This window comes from Syngnathoides biaculeatus, chromosome 15, assembly GCF_019802595.1.
Source record: "Syngnathoides biaculeatus isolate LvHL_M chromosome 15, ASM1980259v1, whole genome shotgun sequence".
Classification (NCBI taxonomy): domain Eukaryota; kingdom Metazoa; phylum Chordata; class Actinopteri; order Syngnathiformes; family Syngnathidae; genus Syngnathoides; species Syngnathoides biaculeatus.
In genome coordinates, this window is record NC_084654.1 from 16670690 (window position 1) to 16685860 (window position 15171).

At 43.2% G+C, this 15171-nt stretch overlaps 1 protein-coding gene across 12 annotated transcripts in view; it reads right to left on the reverse strand.

The window, feature by feature from the left end:
* esrrb (estrogen-related receptor beta) overlaps positions 1 to 15171 on the reverse strand; it is a 141470-nt gene that overhangs the window by 10983 nt on the left and 115316 nt on the right. For 10 of the 12 annotated variants that reach the window (XM_061843320.1, XM_061843319.1, XM_061843322.1 and 7 more), the window contains 3 exons: positions 14708 to 14833; positions 7837 to 7947; positions 7307 to 7468 (listed from right to left, as the gene is read on the reverse strand). In XM_061843320.1, the coding sequence (XP_061699304.1) occupies positions 7307 to 7468; positions 7837 to 7947; positions 14708 to 14833 (399 nt within the window). The remainder of the gene's footprint in view (positions 1 to 7306; positions 7469 to 7836; positions 7948 to 14707; positions 14834 to 15171) is intronic. The other 2 variants (XM_061843329.1, XM_061843318.1) reach the window with 1 other exon arrangement.

Consider the following 15171-nt stretch of genomic DNA (forward strand, 5'->3'; position numbering starts at 1 on the left):
TGCCTCGAACTGCACCCCAGAGATTCTGCACATCTTTCTTTTATTTTTTTTTCCCCACCACTACATCCTCAAACTGAGTAGAGGGATCATGCTTTGAGACACTTAGTTTATATCAAAGCTTGCTATTTCAGATGGCGCATAAAATATAAAATACATCTCTGATTTTGTAGAACTCTCAAATCTCCCATACTGTGGGATAAATTGTAAAACCAATATCACTAAATGTAGGAATGTGTGAACCATGATTTTTCTTGAATTGATAAGACAACATCAGGATTAATTACAACCAGATAATAATGTGGCGATTAACGTAATCTTTCCCTTAGCCAAACCAACTCACATAAATGTTCAACAAACTTGTGACAACATCCAGGAAACACTTTTGTTTTACTGTGCACCCCATGACCTCCTGACCCCAGGATTGGAAGACCCACCTCCCAATCTCAATGTTAGATATCATTGAATGGCTCCTGGAAAGAAAAAAAAGCCTTTAATCATTGCCATAATTACACATAATTTATTTCTCCAGCCACGAAGCGGCACAGTTTAATGAGGGAAGAAGCTGTGTTGACGATCTCTTAAAGGCATACAACCATTACCAGCAGGAATTTCTGATATATATAAAACACTAAACCACTGAATGTCTGACCTCAAACCGTGGCTTCTCTTTTAATATCCTGTAACTGTGACCCAATTCCACCATCCAATTGAACAAATACAATATATAGCATGTCACATCTCGTAAAAAATATAAATGTTTATTGTTATAAGTTGTATTTGTGTATATACAAAGCACGGTGGATCAGCTGGTAGAGCGTTGGCATCACAGTTTCTAAGGTACCGGGTTCAATCCCGGACCCGCCTGTGTGGAGGTTGCATGTTCTCCCCGTGCCTGCGTGGGTTTCCTCCAGGCACTCCGCTTTCCTCACACATTCCAAAAACAAGGCAACATTAATTGGACACTCGAAATTTCACCTAGGTGTGATTGTGAGGGCGGCTGTTTGTCTCAATGTGCCCTGCGATTGGCTGGCAACCAGTTCAGGGTGTACCCCGCCTCCTGCCCATTGACAGCTAAGATAGGCTTCAGCACTCCCCGCGACCCACATGAGTATAAGCGGCGAAGTAAATGAATGGATGGATGGATATTTTTCCAAGATGTGGAATTGGGTCACAGTTACAGGATATTAAAAGAGAAACCACGGTTTGAGGTCAAACATTCAGTGGTTTAGTGTTTCAATGTGAGGTGAATGGCTATATACCGCAAAAGATGTGTGAGGTGACAGTAAAATTATTTCCATCGCATATTCAACCAAATTGTGAAATTGTCAAATTGTGAAAACATTCCAGTCCAAATTTGTAAGTATTCCAGTGGGACCAAACATAGACTGTAGGCTTCCATTCCAGTTGTCATCATGATGGAGGGTGTACCTCCTAATATCTGGGAAAAAAAAATAAAGCAAAACAAAACCCTCCCCCATCCCACCTGGCAGAACTCCCCATTGCGGCGTCGCTTCGTCCTCCTGACTGTCTGCCTGTTTACGATACACTGTGTCGCATCTCAGTCTCCCTCACCTTCCAGCAGCTCTTTTCCTGTTCGGGTTCAGGCCTCAGCTTGCACCTGATTGCTCAATCTATCTTTATCTCCTGTGTTGAAGCCTACATCAGAGGGTAAATTGAATACACTAAGAGCTGTCTGTTGATGTCTATATTTAATAAAGTGCACTGATGAGGTGCTGATTTATTGCTGGCCAGCATTCACACTCTATTACAAGGAGATTACGCAGCTTGAGTGGGATCAGGCCGGCAACTGAGTAAGTAGATTTCACAATTTAATGGCGAAGAGAAAACAAGAGCTCTGTGGGGGAGGAGGGTGGGATTGGGTGAATATTATGCCGAAGGGCTACAATGATGCTAACATGACAACTTACAACAACTCCTAACACGGCAGACGGCTGTCAGTCAAATGAAAATCTGACAGAAAAGAACAAGTTTACAGAACAAAGCAAAAAAATATATCATTAGAATTTGGTTTAATTCTAATACCAAGATATGCAATTACATATGAAGAAGAAGGGTTTTTTTTTTTTTTTAGGATGACATCAGTGTGTTTCCAACAAACTATATTGTATGGGTTACATACAAAATGAAAAATACATTTTATTCTTTAGGAGAAAGGGAGCGGCTGCAGCAGAGTGTCAATGTTTGCTTGGCCCTTTCGCCTTCCGAGAATTCCCAGGTGAAAACACTCGAGCCTCGGAAGCTGGGGTGGGAGTCGGCAAACACTGCACGACAAGCCCCTCCTGTATACGTCGCATGCATAGCAGCTTTTACATATGAGCGCATGACATTCCCACAACGGGTGGAAAGGAATTTAGGGTGTAACAGGGGGAGAAGGGCGGGAGTGGGGGTGGGGCAGGGGTCACAATCACCTCCTGTCACTCCTGAAGAAGACAAAAATGTCAAAGTAGTAAACAGCCTCGACCACACTATAGCTATGGCTATAGGGAGTTCCCTGTTACACTAAAGCTCTTGGACAAAGTGAAATGCAGGTTTATGGGATGCAAGGCGATAAGATGGGTGGATGGTGGACTACGTATATGTATGTCAAAGGTTGTTAGCACCTATAGAAGCAAGTAGTCATCTGTCAGCATCCCTCTAACACTGCTACTTATGACCCTCTCCCCCCTTAGGCAACAGCCGTGTTAGACTCAACTGCATGGCACTATTTGGAGCAGGACAGTAGTGAGAAGAATATACACAGTCCTTCCAAGTTAATCATCCATCCATTTGGTTTGCCGCTTATCCTCACAAGCGTCGCGGGGAGTGCTGGTGCCTATCCCAGCTGTCAACGGGCGGGAGGGGGGTTACAACACCCTGAAAACCCTGCTATATTGCAAGTTCTCCAAGTTGGAAATCATGGAGGGGTTTGAAATTTTCATTGTAGGTGCACAATACATGGCCGCGGTCATCCTATCCTTAATACAGTGCAGTCCTACTGACCCTTGTGCAGAAAAATACCCCCCAAAGCATGATGCTATAAACCCCATGCTTCATAGTAGGGATGGTGTTCTTGGGATGGAAGATGGGCACTCATCATTAGTCTTCCTCCAAACACGGTTAGTGGAATTCTGACCAAAAAGTTAAATTTTGGTCTCATCAGACCACAAAACTTTCTCCCATGACTCCTCTGTATCATCCAAATGGTCATTGGCAAACTTGAGACGGACCTTGACATGTGCTGGTTTAAGCAGGGGAACCTTCCGTGACATGCATGATTTCAAATCATGACATCTTAGTGTATTACCAACAGTCACCTTGGAAACGGTGGTCCCAGCTCTTTTCAGGTCATTGACCAAGTCCTGTCGAGTAGTCCTGGGCTGATTCCTCACCTTTGCAAGGCTCATTGAGACCCCATGAGGTAATATCTTGCACGGGGCTCCACTCCGCTTGAGATTTACAGTCATGTTTAGCTTCTTCCATTTTCTAATGATTGCTCCAACAGTGGACCTTTTTTCACTAAGCTGCTTGGCAATTTCGCGGTGTGGCGTTGTACAATTTTGTCTGTGGTGTCTTTGGACAGCTCTTTGGTCTTGGCCATGTTACAAGTTTGAGTCTTACTGATTTTATGGGGTGGACAGGTGTCTTTATGCAGCTATCGACCTCACACAGGTGCATCTGATTCGGGATAATACATGGAGTGGAGGTGGACTTTTAAAGGCGGACTAACAGGTCTTTCAGGGTCAGAATTCAGGGGTGCTCAACGTGTCGATCACGATGTTCAAATACTTATTTGCAGCTGTATCACACAAATCGTTAAAAAAAAAAATCATATATTGTGATTTCTGGATTTTTCTTTTTAGATTATCTCTCTCACAGTGGACATCCACCTACGATGAAAATTTCAGACCTCTCCATGATTTCCAAGTGGGAGAACTTGCAATATAGCAGAGTGATCAAATACTTATTTTCTTCACTTTATGTTAGGTCGCTCTCTGTAGACAAATGGGAACTATGAGAGCGGGGGATTTCCCAGTAACCGGTTACTACGTACCCAGAGTTCCCCTGTTAGTAACGCATGCGCATTAATCGCAGGGGGACTTTTCAGCACGGGGGAGCGCTCAGACCATCACACCGGGATTGAACCCGGGTCCTCAGAACTGCGAGGCCAACACTTTACCAGCCTACCAACACCCTACTTTGATCATGTTTAGTGATAGATACAAGACAATGTATCCACCATATAAAAATGTAAAGAATATGAAAACATAGCTAGTAAAAGGTAATATCTAAACTCATTAGAAAGTTTCTACATCTTCTGTTTTGCACCTCATTCTATGTGCTTCATTCAACATGGATAAAAAAAAAAAAAAAAAAAAAACTTTGGACTTTAGTTATCGTCCTATCTGTCAGTGGTCTAATCAATGTGGTGCAGTTCATAATGAACTGTTAATCTTTTTAATTCCATTGCCTATGGCCTCAGAAATCTATCAGAATGCAATCACCTCCTGCCCCCACCCCCTTTTTTTTTTGGTCCCCCAACAGACTGCAGCACACTGCAAACGCACGGTACACTACCCTGGGGTTGCTTTGGTGCATGGAGAGTTAAGAGCGTGGAGTGGCAAAACCACTGAACCGTCTCTGATCAGGTTCAGCCATGTACAACTCAATTATGTTGCTATTTCATGGCCAGAGGACACCCACTGTGCTAATACAGACGCCGAAAAACGTGGCAGACAAAGCACTCAGCGACCAGTCGTCTTTATTTTGCCAACTTGTGTGTAAAGAACGATAGATACTGTCAGAAGATAGCACGTATAAAACAGATGCGAGCAGGTTTATTTGAAAGCAGACCGGAATAATCTACTTAAGAGTCTAGAGTACTGCAGGTAGTGTACATTTGTTTAGCAGAAGACACTCTGGCTTACTGCCTTAGGTTTTGGGTTAAATGATAATTACCGCGGCATTTGGAATGACACAAATCCCATTATCATTATGCATCTATGCAATATGTGTTCGTATAATCTTATTATCGCAACACTGTCACTCTCAGAAAACCTAGTTAATGTACAAATAGTCCACGATACAGCAATGATGCGTTTTCTTTTATTAAAAAAATTTAAGACTATTGTGTGTCCTCGTCTGAGGAAATATTCTGTATTTTAAACGTAATGGACTGGGCTCCAGTCTATATACAGTAGTTCATATAAATGCACACACAAGCACGATCCAGGTTTGGGCTTAGCTACAAATCTGTGGGAACTTTTTTGGGACCGGACAATGAGAATGTGTGTTACCCGGTCACCTGAGGTCGAGTCCTGAGTAAGCTCCTTGATTAAACTCTCAGTCTGCTGACCGTGCACGGCGCATGGAGAGTTATCCAAACAGTTTAGATGCATAACGGGCCGGGGCTGAGGCCGAGGGTCGGGAGCATATCCATCGGTAATCTCCTTACTATCAGATCTGTAAGTGATTAATACCCTACCTTCTGAGAAGTACTTAAGACCTTTTCAGCACAAAATGCACCTCGCCGACTCGACTTTGATGAAAAGAAATAAACTGCAATTGGATGTTGAGTATAGCTTCACCTGTTTTGACATCTTGCATAATAGTGCTTGTGCGAGAAATAACTGACAGTGTATGTGTCACTGTTGTGTTTGTGCTACTGTGAGTTGTGCTACTAAAAGGAGGTTATGAAACTAAGAGAGTGGCACACATTCATTCGTCTTTTGCCCCTTCCCGAACACTACTGTGATGTTAGAGAGCAGGGGTGCTCAACGTGTCAATCACGAGGCAGTCCCTCGAAAATGCGCGAGTGCGCAATTGTGCACCGCTGATGCAGTCTCTTCGCAGATATTATGCATTGCTTGCGCAAAAAAAAAAAAAAAAAATCCAATGCAAATTGAAAGTATAACATAGAGCTATTCAGTTTGTGGCATTTTTCAATGTGATTCAATGAGTGAGGGATGACTGGTTGTTACATCCAATGGCACAATTCACATACGTACTGCAAAAAATGAAAAGAAGCCACTGGTTTCTTTTAGGTAGCACACAAACTTTTTCTGACAACGACTGCTGCTCCGCCACACTCTCTTTTTTCCTAGTTTCTCAATTACCAATGTTACAGTACTTACGGAGCCAATCAATGTGTTTTATAATGACAGCGTCCACCACCGCTGCTTTAGTTCGCAATGCAGACTGGGCATCGTAGAGCAATGATGAGCTAGACATGCTGCGTATGTTTACTTTCGATATTAATGGAGAAAGTTAAAGAAATGCTGTTGTTTTCAGATGCAATGACTGTCGGAGTATGTGAATAATCGAAGAAAAAGTGGTGAAACTGGACGAGATTTTCTCTTTTCTGAGTGGGAAAGGTCTGGTCTCAAGCCAAAGTAGAAAATGCAGGATGATATGGTGTGTCATTTTAAAATTCCACCTTGGCACAGCCTGATCCAGGATGAAAGCACAGACAATACAGTGCACAAAAAGCTAATTCTGTATTTTAAATATAGGAGCCAACATACCATCAACTATAAAACGGTTTGAGAGCATCATCATCATCATCCCCACCCACACCCTCCAACCCCCAACCCCCGTCGTGGGTAGCTCGCGAGAGGATGGCTGCTTGAAAAGTAGATTTTGGGGTAAAAAAGTCTGGGCGTCCTGTTATAAAGTTATGGGGTCAAGCTGAAGATCACGGAGAACTGTCCTTGGTGGCAAAAAAAAAAAGACGGGTTAAACAATGTGTTCTTTGTCAAAATCAGAGCAAAAATGTTCCAGGAAGCAAAATCTCTGCTGACGTGAGATGTGCTGTGTCCTTAATTCGACAGCCTCTTCTAACCTAACACCTCGTCTATTAGAATGTCTATGGGCCGAAGAGGAAACACGATTATGCCCATCAATAATTCAACACGTGTGTGTGCCTGTGCTGAGTGTGCATTCATGTGGGCATATGTGCATCTGCATGTGGTAGGGTTAGGATTGTGTTGTGTGAGTGGGCAAGACCCCAACTTTACTCTATATCTCCCTTGTGATTACAGCATGCAATGGCAGCAGGTCAGTGTGTTCCCCTCTCCATTTAATGTCGGGATTTTAGATGCACTCTATTGATTTGTTTCTTGCACAGCTACGTCCATTTCACAACCCCTCCATCCCACACGCCCCGTGGCGTTGTGAGCTTCTGTCATTAATTATCTGTGTGAGCGTGTGGCCACATTATATTCGTTTAGCATGAAACAGAGGATAGGAGAGAGAATGGGAAAAATAAGGCAGCGCAAAGTGGTTAAAATAGCAGAACACGAGATTATACCTGGGATGTGCTTGGCCCACCCAATGATGACGACCAGTTCACGGTCAGCCAGGTCGCACAGTGTGGTAAGAGCCTTTATGTCACTCTCCGGCATGGTCGGGTCAGGCATGGCGTAGATCTTCTCTGGCTCTGCCACCAGCAAGTGAGATACTATCTTTGTGACTGAGGGTAGAGGAGAAAAGGAGGGCAGACAAAACAAAATAAATGTTAAATGTGTTTTTAAATAAGCTCCGCGAGCCGAAACACATCTTTGTGAGAAATTTTGTCTGCAGTCAAATGAAGGCCTACAAATCTCTTTTCAAACAAAAACAAATGTTTGGGTGCAAAAATGGGACACTATTGTATTTGAGCTCCTGAATAATACCGCCCCACATTTTCGGAACAATAAACTCAGAATTGCTCAAACAACAGACAGGGAGGGGAATGTTATTTGGCCTTATATTTTGCTCAACCTTTACCTGATTGCTGGCCTGGCAGAGGAGGCGCGACGGAGAAGGGAGACAATGGGCTAGTGACGGGACGGTACTCACGAGGCTTTTTTGTAGGAGGGGGGAGCGCCAAGCCCAAGTAGGGGTTGTTTTCAGTGTCCAACCTCCTCTTGTATTTCTGTCTGCCCCCTCGAACTCGATCCAAGCGAACCCCTACGGAGGACAAATTGAGAAGACCACAAAAATCGACACAATCAGCATCAAGCACATTCGCGGAAAACTTTAGCAAAAAGAGATATTGAAACCGGAATGTTACAGATACACTAGGCAGGTTTAGTAAATCTAAAGTGCTACTGTGAGGGATTGTTTGGGCTCTAGTGTTGAGAAAAAAAAAACACAAAATGACTGCATGGGGCAGTAAAAATTGCACGTGTGTGTGTAAGCATGCATATCAGTGGGCGTGTGGATATGTCAGAGGAAAGCCTGTCTTCCCATATGTGGTCCATGCCTGGCTGGTCTACTGTGACACAGCTGAGCCCAGAGCAGGTCAAAACATATGAATATTTAACGCAGGGTCAATGATCTCACAGACTGGCCCTCTAATTATTTAGCTTTTGGATGAGGCGTTCTGCATACTAATTGGCTCTTTACTTGTTTGTGCGTGGGTGAGAGCGCTGTTGTGTGTGGTCCTTAAGATCCAGTAAAAGAAACGTGACCAGCCAACGAGTCAATACACTGTCTCCCCCCCCCCCACCCACACACACACACAGCGGGAAAAAAAAAACATCCGCTGTCATACTCTCCACAGATAACTAGGTATTGCTTCCTCATAAAAGACCCTTATTTCACCCCTCTTTCAGTGGAGTAGCAACAGAGCCTTATCACCCCCAACCACACCTAGGGGTCCGGGTTCCACACCGATACTGTAAATGTCAAACCAGCCTAATCATAACATGAGTTATTTATTGTCTCATTATTTGATAAGAATGTTTCTATTTGGATGTATTTTCTATTCCATTCATTTTCACTATAGTTAAAACACTTAATCTACGTTGTTCTATTTATTTGATACGACTGGGCAGGTATTCACTTATTCAATGCAAATGTATGCAAACCTTTATCCTCCATCCCCATATTTGTATCAGGCTGTCACTGCTTCCACCCAGCCTAAACATCCCTGATATCTTAATCCTGTCAAGAGGGAAAATCCCTTCAATTTACCTTGTATGAATAAAGCAACCTCCAAACAAATTTAATACTATAGGGTGGATGAGAAGAGCCTCAATGAAATGCGTGAGGTGGTGGTGGTGGGGGGGAAGAGTTAATTTGTTAGCTGGCTACGTCCTCCGAACGAACAACACCAAGAACCAGAGCACTTCCTTGATGATTTCATCACTTTATAACAGAGAGGACGGTGTCAAACCTGCGCATTGTGTGGCCACTGCAAATGAGCCTAATACAATTTGCCCATCAGCAAATGCTCTTGGAGAAGATGAGTTTGGATGAGTCCCATGCATGGCCATTGGCAGTCACACACTCGATGTGGGAAATGGAAAAATCAGATGATGTAAAGCACAAGTGCCGTTTACCAAAAAAGGGATTCCAGGGCGGATTTATGTAAAATACATTCTTGATTTTAGTTGCACTTCTGTCGCCACGGCCGACAGCTACCCTACGTGGGTGGGGTCGTAAAGCGTAATATCATCTAACTGTAAAATAGAGATTTCTTCCACTTATATAAATTATTTGATTCCCTAGGAACACAAATCTGATTAGGATTGTCTTTCAATTTCCTGACACTGACAACCCACTAACCTAATTACCCCCAATTCCCAACAGAGATTCATCCTTCCCAGCAAGAAACGGGGAACAATCTGATGGCAACTATACCTGCACTTTACATGCACACTCACTGACAGCTTTCACTTAACATCAATCAAGTCAAGAAATACTGATGATTTTTTTTTCCCAGCACGTAATCTCTGACTGTGTCCTTGGAAACGTTAAAAAAAAAGAAATAAATAAAATCCACTTGCCGCTGTTTATTACAGGCAATGCCAGAGTCATGGAAAATTCCTCTCACGGTCCAACGTGATGTCACCACTTTCTACAGTTTCTTGCGGCTCACCCGATGAACCCGAGCGCTGCCAGGTGGCTGCACTCCCATTCTCGATGATCCTTTCGACCGGTTGAGTCATGTGGCTCGGAGAGCCGGTGTAATGCCTGCATTTGAAGGTAGGTGGGTGCCTCTTTTAATTAGAGCAGTCTTGGTCATAATTAACAGATGCTGACAGGAATTAAAACTTGGCATGATCCAGCCTCATTTTTCTGTCCAAGAGGGCCAGAGACGGGTCCCGGAGAGGAGAAGGGTCATTGAGAGCGGCTACGACTAACTGACTCATTCGCTCCCGCTGCCAGGCACTACGGGCGGAACATTATTGGGGCCTTTGTGAGGTTCATACTGTATGTCCCCTTGGTGGCCCTCAGCCGTAAGTGGTCTGACTCTGCTGAGCTCTCTCCATAGTAAACAGTAGGTGTGTTATAAATGTGCGAAGAGATTTAACTGCCACCTCATCTAAAGTCATCTCACTCTTTTATGGGCCGCCGCGCAGAGCGGCGAAGCTAGCAGAGGTTGAGTGCGGGTATCATCTCTTCAAAGCGGGGTGCTGGGGGAGAGGGCTTTTGGCCAAAGCGGCTGGCATTTGTGCACGGATTAGCACGGGCCTTAGGGTGGGGGCTGGGGCCAGCTGACCTGCGGCTCCGCTTTCTCTCCAAAAACAATAATAATCCCCTTCCAAGCACACTCCTACAAAAGAGCCTGTCTTCACTCACTTTGTACGGCCAACCATGATAGGGGCCCTTATTTTGAGTCTCTCACCTGTTCTGTGTCTCTCTCCCTGGGGAAAGTGTCAGGATGTCTGGGATGGTTGGCAATGCCAAGGGGGGCTTAGGCAGACCCTATTTTAGCTGGGAAAATCAGAAGGCCACATGGCAAGGCATGGTGAACCTCGCCTTTCAAGGAAGCCGCCCTGCTAAACTGCCGTCAGCACTATTTCCAAAGACCCCCGTTGCCAGTGTTGCGTGCTCGTCACTGTGTGGCAGCATTTTTAATCACGGGCAGTGATGAGAGAAGGAAGCACGCTGACCCCTTCCTCATAGTCAAACCCAGGGGGCTGCCGCACTGACACTCTTGTCACGTATTCCATTTACAGGTTAGCTAGATGTTCCCAGGTGAGTTGACATCCCTGCCCCTACTGCTGTCTGAAAACACTAAATGGTACTTAAATTACACATTAGCACAATAGTAGTAAAACTACTAGAAGAAAAAGTTATTGTACATCAATAGGTCAGTCCATTAATGACTAAAAACGACTATTACTACCACTCATATTTTTTATTTATGCAGCTGATGAACGAGCCCACTTGTTATATTGAGTGCATTAAACATTTTAATGCATAGATCTAGTTCGACTTGCTATCAATTATGAACAATGATGTTACTTTACGTACTTTAAATGTTTTTGTGGGCTCGCAGACCACGTTAAAGCATTTGAAAGATTTTAGTGCTAACATTTCTTCCTCAAGGCGGATCAGATGGTAAAGTGTTGTTCTGTAAAGTTCTGAGGACCCGGGTTCGATCCCGGCCCCACCTGTGTGGAGTTTGCATGTTCTCCCCGTGCCTAGGTGGGTTTTCTCCGGGCACTGCGGTTTCCTCCCACATCCCCAAAACATGCACCATTAATTGGACACTCTAAATTGCCCCTAGGTGTGAATGTAAGTGCGGCTGTTTGTCTATGTGCCCTGCGATTGGCTGGCAACCTGTTCTGGGAGTACCCTGCCTCCCGCCCGTTGACAGCTGCGATAGGCTCCAGCACTCCCGCGACCCTCGTGAGGATAAGCAGCTAAGAAAATGGATGGATTTCTTCCTCACAGTAATCAAGAGTATACATGCCTTGATTATACTGAGGCTATTTCATATGCAACTGTGTATTTTTACAGGAATCTGTGTTGGGTTACACTTCAATTGACCAAAAAAAGCTCGTTTTCTGCACTAATGTGTGCGACCTAGTAAGTATAGGATTTGTGTGTGTGAGTAAGCAAGAGGGAGAGGAAGATGGCGCAAAGAGCAACTGTCACGGAGCGATGTCAATGTAATCTTTCAATAGTATCTTGTCTTCTCCCTTGCTCTAAGCTCTAACCCGTTTCCATTGATCAGAGGAAGAACCTGTTGCCTCTGACATTTGATTCTTTTATTGATCACTTCCTCCTTTATACAGTGGGAGTGAAAGTACAGCGGCTCGACACAAGGTCTGAGCAGGTCTCCTGTAATCAAACTGATGAAAACCATTTTTCTTTCCACCATGTGCGGCCAGAGAAAATGATTCGTGTAAAAGTAAAAAGCAGTCCTCCAAAAAATTACTTTAGTAGAAGTGTTTTCAGTGAAATGAGTATGAACGAGTATGAGCGTCAAATAAGCAAAAATATAGATTGGGAATATACAAATTTAGATATTGACCAACAATATCACTAATCTGAAGTAAATTCAGCCACAAGAAATGGTTTCAAATTAAAATGATTTGTTCACACTCATGAAACAAATAGCGCAATAGGCACAGCAGGGAATAATTGCACAGCAGACTGTAAGATGTTTTGACAAGTTTCAAGATTAGTTCTTATAGTCTGAAAGGTGGATTTTTTTTTTTTTTTAGGGCTAAACAGATGACAGTGTTTGACATAACTGTTCTTTTTTGTACTCACAAAGGCAAACTGATTGAATGTGAGGCCAAGAATGTGTTCTTTCTCGTTTGGCTATGAGTTGGGCATCTTTGTTTCTTTTATTGTTTCCACCATGCTTCAATAGATTTGTCACATTTTCTGTGGGGCAGCAGAGACTGTGTGTGCAGTCCTGTGACTGCCGAGCTCCGTTTGATTGGCGAAATCGAGTCAAATGTCACTAAGGGTAATAATGGATTGGTGAAACAGTCATGTGACAGCACCCGAGGCAGAAGTCCCACTGACAGGGCCCCAAAAAACAAAAGGCTTACACGAGCGATAATGAAAGGAATCAGTGTGCCCAATGTAACTTTTTTTTTTTAACTTAACCATAATACGAGTGCAAAGTTCAATTTCTCCAATAAATTATGCACCAGAGTAAACGTAGTGCATTACTATCCTACTTTATGTACTACTTTGGAGACGATATGAACTAAACCTTTAAACAATTGTGAGAACAACCTAATTTGATCTGATGTCATTCATTTTTATTATTTTTGTTTTTCCTCCTTAGAGGGTGACGGGGCAGTGCTGCACCTTTGTTGGAGCAGTAAAGTTATAATTAGGCGATTTTCCATTGGCACACAATGTGACCTTTCTGCCGTAATGAAAGTAAGTGGCAACCACAGTCACATGAGTGGTAGCCATTTCCACACTCGGGCCTGAGCACGGCGTTGAGCTGACGGCTTCGTAGAGCTTACGGTGGACGCTGACCACGTGTCTCTATTTCCATTTCGTTTCAATGACACTTATAGATGGTCTACCTAAAGAAACCTTATGTATGTAAAAAAACATACGGGACCTCTCATCGCTAATGATGGCAATGATGTAATGCTTTTAATTGTGAACCAGATCTGAGACGATTATCAATGTACTGTGATGACAGATGTAAATGTGCTGAATGCAAAGAAGTTAGCATTTGAACCTCTGGCTTAGTGGTGAAGTCTGCATATTTGCGTTTTACACTCTTTTTACTCCGACTTGACACTGGTCATTCATCTATAGCCGTGACTACATATTTTTGTAGTCTCATACTCTCCAAGATGATATATTGGCATAAATTTTTCATCAGATAGTAATGCGATTACTCTGTCTTTCTGGCACTAAGGCTTTATCTGGCTGCATGCAGTCCAGGGGATTCGGTTTCCGTGCAGAGATCCATATAGGTTACGACTCTGGCTTCAGGTGGCGGCTGGATATATATGCATCTATAAATCCCTCTCTTTGGTGAATAATGGGAGGAATAATGTCAGAATATATACAGTGCGAGTTTGCCAGAGAACATCAAAGTAGGCAATTTTATGCAGAATTGTATCTGTAAGGGCCTCGATCCGGCAGACAATTGAAGCTACTGAATAACCATGAGGGGGCAAGCTTACTTTAAAAAGTGTCTCCTTAACTATTTAATCATCAACATTTTAGAAAAATCAAGTAATGCAACAAAAACAGCTAATCACAATTTTGAACGTTATTCCCACAGGAGAAGTGAATAAGTATAACACCACAATGACATTTCAATCCAAAGGCACTCATTATATATTGGTACATATTATCTGCTTTATTATTTTTCTTTTTTCTTTTTTTAGTATTAGGAGTAGCCAAACAATAAAAAGAGAAGCACGGAAAGAGCACATCCACCACTAAAGCACTGGAGTAAGGGAGAGGAGATACTGTCAGTGTTTTTCTCATGGGGGTCCTTGGGGTTGGGGAGAGGGGGAAAAAACCCACTAAGACCATTCCATCGAAAGTATGTTTTAATTGTCAGGGAATTCTTGGGCGGCATCCACAGGACGTGACCCAACATGTTCAGAAAACATTGAGGGGATCAATAATCCAGGGGGAGCTGACACTGTGCCGAGTGAGGGCATTTTGCAGATGGAATACGCTTATATTCTTATCACTCAGAAGGTGGAATGATGCATTACAGCATATTTCTTGTCCCCAGCAAGGGGGAGCAAGGAAACCGCTGTCTTGGGGCCACCCAGTGGTTTGTATTTGTGGGTAGCAAGAACTGTCTAGTTTAAAAGTATTTCAGAGCCTGTGTAAAAAAATTATCCGTACATTAAGTGTTTAGGGCTACAAAATGTTCACATTCACTTCAATAAATGGTGGTTGCGTGTACAGTATGTTATATTATCAAAGGTATAAGTGCACAGTTTTTAAATGTATGGGTGCAAGAGGAAATAAAAAATGCTCTTACTCTTCTTACCTTCTTTCAGCATCCCCACTTTGAGGCATTTCATGAAGCGACAAGCCTGACATGATTTGCGTCTCCGTTTCGTGATCTCACACTCATTTGTGGCAGGACAGCTGTATTCAATGTTGCCTAAGAAAAGGAATAAACAATATTCATTAATCAACTGAACTGGATTTTGAATGAACCATAAAAGAAATGATTGATTGATCAATGTGTGACAAACTTTGTGCATTTTCAGATTATGTTAAGAAATGATAAATAAGGAGAATGTTTTTAAACTATTGTGCTAATGGCTCGGGTGTAGTTTAGAAAAAAAATCCTTTCAGAACTGAGACCCAAAGGAGAAAGTGCTCATACCTGAGTGGGGAAACAGTTGGGCTGGAGGGGGGTTGAGATAAAACTACAGTGGTCCTCAAGGGTAGATGCAACCCTGGTCCTCCACTAAATTGGCCTTGTTAATTCTGCGC